This window comes from Phaenicophaeus curvirostris, chromosome 1 (assembly GCF_032191515.1).
Source record: "Phaenicophaeus curvirostris isolate KB17595 chromosome 1, BPBGC_Pcur_1.0, whole genome shotgun sequence".
Classification (NCBI taxonomy): domain Eukaryota; kingdom Metazoa; phylum Chordata; class Aves; order Cuculiformes; family Cuculidae; genus Phaenicophaeus; species Phaenicophaeus curvirostris.
Window position 1 is genome coordinate 83,369,353 of NC_091392.1, and position 12,550 is coordinate 83,381,902.

General features: G+C 43.1%; 1 protein-coding gene across 1 annotated transcript; it reads right to left on the minus strand.

Annotated features, from left to right (window-relative positions):
- Nucleotides 1–25: 25 nt before the first annotated feature.
- C1S (complement C1s) lies at nt 26–9,452 on the minus strand. The gene is made up of 12 exons (XM_069865847.1): nt 9,367–9,452; nt 8,846–8,910; nt 8,233–8,437; nt 7,260–7,437; nt 6,858–6,983; nt 5,895–6,094; nt 5,555–5,708; nt 5,207–5,322; nt 4,897–4,975; nt 4,511–4,648; nt 3,369–3,443; nt 26–1,268 (listed from the first exon to the last, which is right to left on the minus strand). The coding sequence occupies exons 2-12, from the start codon at nt 8,848–8,850 to the stop codon at nt 475–477; spliced, it is 2,070 nt and encodes a 689-aa protein (XP_069721948.1). The 5' UTR covers nt 8,851–8,910; nt 9,367–9,452; the 3' UTR covers nt 26–474.
- Nucleotides 9,453–12,550: the final 3,098 nt, after the last annotated feature.

A 12,550-nucleotide genomic window follows, 5' to 3' on the forward strand; every position in this document is an offset into this window, starting at 1 on the left:
CGGCAAATACACACACAACAGCACATTGCACAAAAGGCGGTTTGGACTTTAATGCTCTTAGATATTCTGAATAATACAGGAAATACATAAATCAGAAACCAGGCTCTGAATCTGTCCTGGGAACCAATCGTTATTCTCTCTCATCTTCATTGAAATCTACCTGTCAGGTGGAGCATGGCTCGATCTTCTCCAAGTGGGAAGAAAATGCATCAGAAAAAAGTGAAAGGAAACAAAAGGAGCCTCTTTATCCAGAATAACATCTTCCTTTTATGCTACCATGAGTGGATGAAGAAAGAGAAATTTCCTTCCCAGACACGATGACAGTGAGAGAAACTGGTATCTATTCCTGACTTTCTGCTCAGCACAGAAATGACAAGTGGGCGCATTACACAGGCAGAGTGAACTGGATCCCAGCCAGCCTGGATGTGTAACAACCACATTTAGAAAGGGTGACTGTCCTGAAAGAAGCAAGAGCTAATCCTGCAAAGCTTCTTCATCCTCATGCTTGCTCATGGTCTCTCTAATCCAGTCCAAGTAACGCGCTACCTTGGTGTAAAGACCAAAGGTACCGCATTTTGGTCCCCAGGAGATGAGCCCAGCCACATAGTACCGTCTGTCATCAAGAGGATCTTGGATAGCGTAGGCTCCACCGCTGTCCCCCTTGCAGCTGTCTTTGTCACCACCGGCACAGATCATATTGTCAGTGAATCGGTAAGCGCTGGAATCGGCAGAGCCTTCTGGCTTCACGGATCGGCACATATCCATGTCCACCACAGGAATCTGGGCTTTCCAAAGGTAAACAGGCAGTTTCCCTGTCTCTCTCTGGCCCCAGCCTGCAATGTAGCCCAGAGTACCTTCTTGTAACTCATACTCGGGGGTTTTACCAGGAAGACAGAGGGGTGAGATGTTTGGGCCCATCTTCACAGGTTCTCTCAGCTTCAGTAGTGCAATATCATTATCAAAATCAGTCCTGGTTTCGATGGGCTGCTTTTTCCAATCAGGATGGATGAATGAAGCCTCTGGGATCAGCCGCTTGCCTTCTCGGTACAGGGTGTTGCTACCCACATTGATTACCCCAGCATACATGCCAGGGGTGTCAAATCCTTCCAGCACATGAGCTGCAGTCATTACCCATCTTTCAGAGATGAGTACACCACCTCCCCTTGGGTTATAGAAATAAACATGCCAAGGAAAGTTGCCCTTTTCTGCACGGGTGCCTCCAAAAATCCTTGCTTTCTCTCGGATGGGATTGCTAGGTATCCCACAGACTGGAAAGAAAAGAAAAAAAGAGGGACCAGAGGGGAGAATTATCAGTTACAAACAGGGGATTCTTTAGTACCACTAAAAAGCCCGTAGTCCCCTCCTTCCTGTGTCCTCTATGCAATTTTGGATTCTGAGTAACTAATGTTTATATTCTACGTTACAGAGTTTGCAATTAGTATTTACAGAGAAATTCAAGAAAATTCAATCAAAATTACAATCAACATTCAATTTAGGCTGAAAAGACTGGTTCTCAAACTCTTGTTCTGGAAAGCAGAACATTCACAACTGCTGTCACCCTACCAGTGTTGGGTATGTCAAAACTCACAAATTAATCACATTCTACTTAGCATTTATCCATTGCTGAATTGCATCCTGTAGGCGAAGGGATTGTCTTGAAACAATATTTGCTTAAGTTCTTAAAAATATTACACTGTACTCTACAAGTTTTTGGTTGTTAGTTGTTAGGGGTTTTTTTTTTTGTGATCTCCAGATAGTCTCAGGTTAAGCGTTCAGGTTTGTCACTGATGTTTTACCACTCTTCCTCTTCATTCTTCTAGTATGTTAGCAACGTAGATTTTACCTGTAGGTCTTATGGGTGCAGAGATCCTCTGTGCTCTTTGAGTAAAATGTCCTATAGCATTTTGCAGAATATGAGCACTAAGGGCATAAGTAAGGCTGGTCATTCTGACAAGGCTAGGAAATCGATTTCTTATTACATTGCCTTGTTTACTTTGAACCCTCAGTCGTATAGTCAGAGATTAAAGAATTAGAGCCACTAGGTAGCCTCCAATTTAAATAAAGCAAAATTTGTTAAAGAATTTCACATAATCATAGAAAGATATAGGCTGGAAGGTTCCTCTTGATGTCTCTAGTTCAACCCGTTCATCCTGAACTGTCCTTCTCCCTGCCTTCCTAACTGCAAAGCCAGTTTGCTCAGGGGCTTTGCCAGGTGGCTTCTGATCATCTTCAAGCCTGGTGATTGGGCAACAATTCCAATGCTCCAGGGAGCATTTCTCCTCAAATACAGTCAGAATTTTCTTTGTTGCCATTTGTGCCTGTTATCTGTCATTGTCTTTTATTGCTGTGTTCCACTGAGAAGAGTTGGTCTTCATAGTCTTTATAACCTCTTCTTGGGTAGTAAATTCCCTGAGCTTTATCTTACTGCTTGCCTTTTGCACTGTGCACATGTAAAGTTGAAGTCATTGCCTGAGTTGGTCCTGAAGAGGGCTGAATGATCTTTAGGTTGATCTTGTACTTCGCCAATGAGTATATGGGGGTTTGGAGCAGTGAGCAAGCATCACGTCCAGCTAGCCCTAGGCATGCTGCCTCCTGTAAGAGGGTAAGCTGAACAGCATACAGAATACATAGGATTTAAAATTCTCTCTGTCAGCTGGAAGTTAAGACACAGCCTTAACTACCAGCAGTCAGGAGAAGGAGTACTACTCATGCACTTCCCTCCTCAGTGTCTCTTAAGGACACAAAGAGAGGATGAGAAGGTCCTTGACAGGGATATTGCTTGATCTTTCCGACACAGTAAGTGTAGCTGAACAATGAAGTACACATTAAACCTTAAGGGTTTAGGCTATGACTTCCAAGTGAGAGCAGTGAAAGCCCTTTCCCTAATGGTACTCCATCTGTCATACACAGTAGACTGCTGGACACTACCCCCAGGGGAGGTTTGAAGAGAAGTTACAGCTCTCAGTGTAGCTTAGGAGGGACCGAAGAAAGAAAAGTCCAGCACTGTCAGACATCTCTTTTGACCTGTCAGTATTTTGCTACCTGCAATGCAGACAGACAGAGATCTAAAGTGCTGAACATGAATGTGCTCACTTGAAGGTGGGGGAAATTGGTGCAGAAACAGATATTGATACTTGAAGAGGTCCTGTTTTACCAGATGTCTTAGTATGTTGCCCACTTATATTTCCAGTTTCTTTCTGCTGCCTCATCAGACCTTTCTTTGGGGCATACAGCTTTCAGAAATAGCCTGTCCAAGGTGATTCAAACAACATAAAAGGGATCAACTCTGCTTTCAGGCTTAGTAGTTTAAAATCAGAGAAATTAAAGAAACATATGCTGCATTACAGATACACAGGTTTTGGTAGTACCTGGGACACATTTTGGTAGTTTTGTTCCCATCTCTTCATTGACCCATTCTCCAGCAGCTGAGCAGTGATACACCACTTGGAAAACACAAGAACAAAAAGAGTGCCATAATTATACAATCAAGCTGAAGAGCATTAATATGTAAGTAATCTTACCCTCTATTCCTCTCTTGCCCTTTCCATTCCCTTCTTCTGAGACCCTGTCTGGAGTATTGTGTTCAGTTCTGGAATCCTCAACATAAGAAGGATATGGAGCTGTTGGAACGGGTCCAGAGAAGGGCTACAAAGATGATCAGAGGGCTGGAGCACCTCCCATACAAGGACACGCTGAGAGAGTTGGGGTTGTTCAGCCTGGAGAAGAGAAGGCTCCGAGCAGAACTAAGAGCAACCTTCCAGTACTGAAAGGGAGCTACAGGAAAGCTGGGGAGGGACTGTTTACAAAGGCTTGTAGTGATAGGATTAGGGGCAGTGGCTTTAAACTGGAGAGGGGCAGACTTAGACTAGGCATGAGGAGCAATTTCTTCACTACGAGAGTGGTGAGGCACTGGCACAGGTTGCCCAGGGAAGCTGTGGCTGCCCCATCCCTGGAGGTGTTCAAGGCCAGGTTGGATGGGGCCTTGGGCAGCCTGATCCAGTGGGAGGTGTGCCTGTCTATGGCAGGGGGGTTGGAACTGGATGATCTTTAAGGTCCTTTCAAATCCAAACTATTCTATGATTCTAAGATGATGTTCTAATTTTCACATTTAAAAAGAAAGCACAGCTTGGTAAACATTGCTGAGATCTCCCTAGAAGTATAGAAACACACCAGGGTGCTTTTGCCTTTATTTTTGAAGGACTTCAACAACTAGATTTCTTAGGTCCTTTACTTTTCCACCAGAAAAGTGTGCCAGACTTGACAAAAAAATCCACCAGGCAAATAGAGACGACTTGCTGATGCATTTAAGGTCAACAGCCCAGGTACAGGCATTATTACAGTTTATAAACACCAAGGCAACATAAAATTACTGCCTGCAACCCCACATCAATAAGAACTTTTTCCCACTTTTGACCTGATGAGATATAATCCCAGCACATTGATGATGCCAGTACCATTTCTTAAGCCTTCGATCAAAGAAATATGTTTGTGTAGCAGAGGAAATGCTTACCATCCCCTTTGGTTTCTAGGGTATAGTAAGGAGCATCACATTGATACTGGAAAGCAGCTTTGTACAGAGGCTCATGAAGTTCAGAGACATATATGGCTTGAGCATTTTCAATAGGAGTGGGATCACCACAGTTCACAGCTGTAGAGGAGAAACAAACAAATATAATCCAAGAGACATCCTCTCTCAACAAATTATCATTTTGTATGATAGGGAAACCATTCAGCTCTTCTAGTCCCTGTACAGTCATCAGTGGTCCCTTCCTCTGTCCCTTCAGCATGCTCACGTCCCAGTCATTCAGTGTCCTTCTAATTTGGACATACAGTAGATCTAGAGCTTAAAGGCTCCACTGCAGTCTGCTTCCCACAATACAGAGATGGGTTACTCACGAACACAGCTGAAATTGGAGTTGCTCCATTCACCATTGTCCTGACAGCTGGAGTAAAAACTCTTGATGCTGTCTCGTTTCTAGGGATAAGAACATATGACCCATATAAGTCATTGGCCATGAAATAGATCTGACACAGGCATTCCAGTGGAGGATCCTCCAAATGCTTCAATGGCTGGAAGAAGTTTCCAGTTACTACAGCCATGATGAAAAACAAGTCCCCAAAGGTACTCAGGATAGCTGATGAGAAATGGCATCAGAAAGCTGCTGAGAGAATCAGAGAAGATACATGTTTTTTTAATGTAACTTACCCTCACAATTTCATAGCCTTCTACACAGGTCACCTTCACGTTGTCCTTGAAGATATACTTGACCTTCTTTGGGTCAAGAACAGAGTTGGGGATGACACTCGGATGACAGGTTACAGCTTTGAACAGATAGGTGGAAAACAGTGATTAACTGGTCAAGATTTACTCTCCTTCCAGCTCCCAACTTCTTCTCTCTAGTGATTTTTCTCCTTAGTAAACAGGCATCCTCTGTTTACTCAATCCCAGCAGCTGTGAACAGGTTAACGTGCTGTTGTACCATGAATCTGACTGGGGACAAGCTCTCCTCCTAACTCAGCAGCAGAGGGAATGCTTTCCCAAATGTTTACTCACGATCTGCATAGTAGCGTAATTTCCAGCCTTTGTGCTGTACTGCACCGTTTGTCTGGAAGACTATGTCAAGAATGTTGTTCCTAGTTTTGATTTCAGGAGGGCCTGGGAATTTACTGCCACAATAGGGACCAAACCGCTGCTTTCCAGAGACAAACTGGAAAAATAACAAAGAAAAAGAAATAAGAAATAACAAATGTATTCACAGAAAATGATATTCCCAAGAATTTAAAAAGGCAACATAGTTGAAAATAAAGTTAAGCACACAGAGGGAGTTCTGAATATGAGGAGATTGAGGGGAGATCCAGAGCATCCTGACTCCCGCCCTAAGCCCCACACCTACTGTTAAACTGTCGTGGCAACTCCCTTCTGAGTTGGCTGATTCCACATCAAAGTCACCGCTGTGTATGGTAATAGCCACGAAGTAGCCGGGCTTCAGAGCCACTTGGTAGTCACACCGTGAGTTCTCTGGGTACTCGTTGGGATAGTTGGGGCTGGCAATCTCTCCTGTTGGCTCAGTGAAGACATTTCCACTGCAATTCACTAGGATCAAGGAAGGAACACAGGTAGGATTCAAAAAGGAAATGGACTAAAGCTGACAAGCTTTCTGTCTTCCACTAGATCTCCAGTCTCTCTAGTCACCTGCAACAATCATGTCACAACATTGCATCTTTTCAGGAACCTCAAACCAGAGTCTGTCTCTATCCAGCTAGATAGGGATTTTAATTTCTAGTGGTCTGAGACACCTTGCATTCTTGCCCATCCTTTGGCCAACTTCCTGGTGTCCTCCATACTAGGGGACAGCTTCAGCACATCTTTAGTTTTGCTCAGTCTCACTTAATTTGTCTTAGTGTCCTCTCTTTCTCCATCCATCTTTCTTTTTAGCTTCAACCTGCAATTTAAGTCGCCTTTCTTCATGCTTAGGTCCTCATATTATTTTAACATGCACCATTTGTGACTTCGCAATTTTTTGACTGAAGCCAAGCAGGCCCTTGGCCATTTTTGTGTTTTCTTGGAACTTCCCTACTTTGTCAGAGATTAAAAGATCCACAGATAGCAGTATGCTAAGAAGGGGCTCCCTCACAGTCTTTTGAGAATATAATTTAGAAGCTTCTTAATTTTCCTGACACAAAAAAAACCCCAAACTATTAAGAATATCTTAATAGAAATTCCCCCAAATTACAGGCTACTGCCAGGTCAAAATTGCAGTGGGATGCTCTTTTGTCCAAGCTGGTTGAGAGGGTTGATAGAGGAGGTATTCCATGTACAATATCTCACTTGATCACAGCTCACATAGATTTCTTACCTCCACATGTTTTATTATCCTTATAGAGGAAATAATCTGGTGGACAGGTACAGAAGTAACCTCCAATATAATTATTACAGTAATGACTGCAAGGTTCCTCCACAAAATCTGTGCACTCATCCAAGTCTGCAAGTGTGAAAAGATGAATCAGCCAAGATTAGGGGCAGGCCCTAAGGGTAGGAGGAAGATAATTAAGAGAAGCAAACACTGGTGCACATCAAGAAAAAGGTATCTCCAAGACAGCATTTAGATTGGCTGTATGGCAAAGCAGTCCTGTCTGCTGGGATCTCTTTTAAATATGGCATTCTTGTAAGGAAAACCCTTCTGCTAGCTTCCTCACTCCTCAGCTCCAGCCCCAGCCAGGACAACACAGGGATTCAGATCAAGATGTTTTAACCTTACCCACTGCAACATAATAGGCAGCAAAACCAGTGAAATGCTCCTCATTGGAAAAATCTGATTGGAAGTGCATAGAGAGGGTGTTATAAGGGACATAAAATTCCTCCACAATCGAGGAGCCAGGGACACGAGGTTTCTTCTGCCCACAAAGCACACCTTCAACAAAGCCTTCATACAGGATCTGCAGAAGAATGCAGAGAGATCTCATCTCATTACTGGAATACATACAGCTACCAACACTTGAGTTGGTCAGCGTATAGGTGGCTAACCAAAGGCCCCTGAGTTGCATGTATTTCTCAGGACATTCCAGTAGATCTCCCAGACCATGGCTACGTCACATAGCTAGCAGGAGGGACTAAGGCTGCTATGTCATGATCTGGCCAAGGGTGGAAGACAGCCAGCCAAGGTACAGCTGAATGGAGCTTCTAGTTAGCTAGTTTCATAACGTATTTGAGGATTGTTCCCTCCTACTGATTTCCCAGCTGTGAATTACCCGTCTTTGTTTCTCAGATACAAATTAATCCATGAAATTCTCTGTTAACATCCTTTCCTCAGGCCCACTGGTATGAAACATGAACACTGTGGTTCAAAATAGCAAAATCACCAATCATTGATGGTCTACAGGGCAGTCTAACAGGTTCATTAATTTGTTGCAAAAGGACACATGTTATTGCAGCTCCCAGCAGAGAACATCCATCCTATTGTCCCACCCTGGTCTTTCTCCAAGGCCACCTGATCTTATTGCTATTAGCTGGGACATTCAGTAGGCAGACAATGCTCGTGTGGTCATGAGGCAACTTCAATCAATTTAGTGACTGCTACTACAGATACACTCAGTCATTTGGGCTTCTTGGAGCTCAAAACAAGAAGGATGTGTCTATGTCTTCTTCCAGCCCTAAGCTTTACATACAGCCTTGCTGTTTTGTGCTCTAACCTGCCTTCTTGTCTTTTCCTCTGTTGAGGATAGGGACAATACCTTTACAGAGTCATACTCGCAGTTCCGCGATGGTTCAAGATCCATATGTGTGAAATAAAGGCGAATGCCATATCCTGAAGGGACCTGGATTTCCCAAGATTCCTGCATGTCATTGGGATACACCTGAGGATAATTGGGTGACAAGATCTCACCATACATGGAGGTTGCATCAGCCCAGACAGGGACACAAAAGAAGAAAAGGTACCTGAGGAAACAAAGGAAGGAAGATAACATTGCAGCAGTCTTCTCTGCATATGCACACAGTCTTTGGCTGTATATAGCATGTAGCATAGCTCCTGGCTTTGGAGTTTTAATGACCAACACTGAGGCTGTGTGAGGCTTTTCTTTCTCCTGTCACCTTTCACACAACAGGAGTACAATGTCAGCCATGCTCCCTGCTCCTCTCGAGCTCCATAGGAGCTGGGCATGCTGCAGTAGTTGAATAGAAGGGTCTTAAGTGTAATTCCCTACTTCACTGCCTTGTTCTGGAGGTTATGTGGGCCATAGACACATTCAGGTTTTATAATCAGTAGGGTAATGCAGGAAAAACACTGGATTTATAACATGAAATTATTAATAAACCTGACGTCCCCTTGGAGTTTCAACAACTCACCACATTTAGAAAAAGCAGATCTTCCTTTCTGCAGCCTTTCAGGAATTGGACTTTGGATCTATGTCCTGGGAGAAAAAACAGTGTGATAGGTTAACATTGCCTGTGCTTCTGCACGTGTGCTAGGAAGTTCAAAGACCCTAATGGCCCAGGTTGTGGAGAACATGTCAATGATTTGTCTCAAAAAGCAAGTTGATATCTCTGTTCCTTCTTGCATACAGCAACCCCAAGCAGCAAGAAGGGACACAAATGGTGAGATGACCTCTGTCCTGGTACTCACTGCTACCCATGTTCTCCCCTTATTAACATCAGTGTCCCCACCACCCATAGCAAATTAAGATAGAAAGCACTTCCCTCCTCCAGTACCCAATTAATTCTTCCCAGCATCCCAAAAACTAAGCTAAGACCCTGGGGTGAGGGAACAGCTTGTCCTGACTGTTCTACCTTTCAGACAGCGACACTCAGGAATAAATATCTTTATTTCTATTCCTCATTTCCTCATTTCTATCGCTTGCAATGTTTACCTTCTCTCCATAGTTGGCGTCTGATTTTCTTCTCTCTTCCCCTTTCTTCTCCCTTTTCCTTTTTTCCTGTTTTCTTCCCGTGCACACCCTCCTCCGAAGTCCCTCCCAGGCTGGGCTCTGGGGAAGAGATCTCCAGTTGGCAGGACCAAAGCACCCTCTGCCCGTGGGATGCTGATTCCCAGCTGCAGGGAAACGCTCGCTTTGCCGGCTCTCGCCTGGAAAGGGGATTTCCAGAACAAATTGCACAATCCTGCTGGCTCAGGCTGCGCGGGGGAGCACACACAGATCTGGTTTGTATTAGGCATTTTCAGGAAATCAGATGACTTTCGGGAAAAAGAAAGGGGAACACAGTTTTCGGCTGCTGCTCCTCTTCTCTTCCCCCGCCCTTCTAAGAGTTAGGAACAAAATCCCGAGAGGGCAGAGGAGGAAGAATCCGCATGAGAACTAGTCCAATGCTTTGGCATGGAAAAAAATGCTTGATCACCCTGTCCAAAGAAAACTTTGCTGGAGTCTGCTGTGTTACTGCAACCTGGTGGCCACAGGGCTGCTACAACAGTTTCATAGCATCTGCAAGAAGCTTGAGGATTGTTCACTGCTACTGACTCCCCAGCTGTGAACTACCCATCTTCGTTTCTCAGATACCAATTAATACATGAAGTTCTCTGTTAGCATCCTTTCCCCAGGCCCACTGGTATAAAAAAATGAACACCGTGGTTCAAAATGGCAAAACCAATCACTGATGCTCTACAGAGCACTTCTTCCCCTGCCCTTCTAAGAGTTAGGAACAAAATCCCAAGAACGTAGAGAAGGGAGAGTCCGCATGAGAGCTAGTCCAGTGCTTTGGCATGGAAAAAAAATGTTTGATCATCCTGTCCAGAGACAATTTGCTGTAGTCTGCTGTGTTACTGCAACCTAGTGGCCATAGGGCTGCTACAACAGCTCCTCATCTGATGATTCAGAGACTTTTTTAGCGAAAAAAGAAAAAAAACAGAAAAAATAGTAGCTGTTTCAATGTTGTTTCTCTCTGAGGCTACCAGCAGGAGTAAGAGTGCATTGTTTTTCTGGTTTTTGTTATGGGAGCACTCCTGTAAGTAAGAACTGGACTAAGAATCATAGAATTGTAGAATCATAGAATGGTTTAGGTTGGAAAGGACCTTAAAGATCATACAGTTCCAACACCCCTGCCATGGGCAGGGACATCCGACTGGATCAGGCTACCCAAGGCCCCATCTAACCTGGCCTTGCACACCTCCAGGGATGGGGAAGCCACAGCTTCCCTGGGCTAAAGAAATGGAGAAATGAATGAAGAATGAAGAAATTCCTCCTTATGTCTAGTCTAAATCTGCCCCTCTCCATTTTATACCCATTGCCCCTCATCCTATCACTACAAACATTTGTAAGAAGTCCCTCCCCAGCTTTCTTGTAGGTCCCCTTCAGGTACTGGAAGGTTGCTATAAGGTCTCCTCAGAGCCTCCTCTTCTCCAGGCTGAACTGTAACTATCTCTTTATGACTGTCTACGAAGTGGAATTCCTGTAGGAGCAACTGTTCATCAGACTTAGCCTTGGAGAAAGTTAAATCTGAGACCCTCATGGAAAGGAGTTTGAAGACTTGCATCAGCCAGTGCCCATAAGCCAACACCAAAATACCACTACACAATCTAAAAGACCTGTCACAAATAACTTGAGAAAGAACCTTCTCTTTTCATTGCAGCTACACTGGGACTGGACTACAAGTGAAAATGTGAATCATGGAATTATCAGTTTGAAAAAGACCTCTGCAACTGTACCTGTTCACTACTAAATCATATCCCCAAGCACAGCACAGTCCAGAGCTTGTTTTAGACATGACAAAAATGAATTGAGTTTCAACAGGCCATAGGCCAAGTGTGTTAGCAAAGCCCAAGTGAACGACTCCCTTATATCGTCAAGGGAGAGAAACACCTACAGATGAATCATAACTGACTTCATTGTAGCCAGATAAAAGGCTTTACTTGAAGAACATGCCTAGTCTGTTTTCTTTGTCAAACTGAGAATTGATAGAGAAAGAAAACAGCATGTCATCTCACTTCTGATGTCTCTTGGGAGCCCAGCATGGTGCTTCTAACTGAAATTTTGAGAAACAGGACAACAGTGATGACAGATACACAACAAATCATGGAGAGATATTTTTTCCTCCAAAATGGGCAAAGTAAAGACCCTGCCGGTGACCCTTAAAGTCATAATCGTATTTTAAAATGGGCATGGCAGAAGTAAAATGAGTGTGGGCTGATATATTTTGCATGTTATTTCATCACAAGGGAGTTGTGCATTTTCGTATAAACATGACCTAACTTGTCTGTAGCAGTGCCAAATTAATATGTGTTTGTGAATATTAATAATTCTTTAGAATACATATACCTTTTAATTAAGGAAAAGATTGCTGACGTTTGTGAAAGAAAAAGGTAACTGCATTTTTATATGGGCACATCTCTGCATAATGCTAACTATTTATGCATAAGACCAGTGAAGTTGATGTATATATTTACATTGAATACACATACAGCATTTGATTGCATGTGCCTGGATCTGTTTTGTTTTTACAATTCATAAGATGAAGCAGCTAGGTAATATATTTTACAATTCACTGAAACTATGTCAGAAATTATATTAAAATAAAAATTTAAAAGAGGCAAAATCATGCCATTAAGGCTAACAAATGATAATATTAAGGTTGTCAGTGCAATATAATTCTGCTTGGAGGCACAGTCATTCTCTTAAATTCCTAAATTACATGACCACATATTACTTTTCCCAAATTGCATAAGACAGTTGGTTTTTTATTCTCAAGATGTCTGAGAGCTGTGTAGCTCTAAACTTTCTGTCAGATGTTATGAAGAGCTGTAGTCTTCTGGTTTTCATAGAATTACCATCTAAAAAGGCTTGAATGTCTTATATTCCCCTAGGAAACTGGGAGAAAGAAAGTTTTTCCCAAGTTCTTAAGAAAAGCCATGCTTTCATGTCTGGAAACACTGAGTCAGTGCATAAAACAAAGGGTGTAAATATTAAAAGAGAAAACATTATATTAACTAGGTGAAATTCATAGGTAAGGAGTCAAGGATATGTAAGTAGCAAGTAAAATATACACTGAGATCTTGGCAACAGTTCTCCTGTTTCCCATTCTGCCACTAAAAGGATTGAGTGGGTC

Excerpts from the sequence above, each read along its gene's own strand:
- C1S (XM_069865847.1), bottom strand. Across the intron at positions 5,323-5,554 it reads ATTACGCTACTATGCAGATC|CTGTAACCTGTCATCCGAGT; the intron begins GTGAGTAAACAT and ends ATCTGTTCAAAG. Across the intron at positions 4,976-5,206 it reads AAGGCTATGAAATTGTGAGG|AAACGAGACAGCATCAAGAG; the intron begins GTAAGTTACATT and ends TCTTATCCCTAG.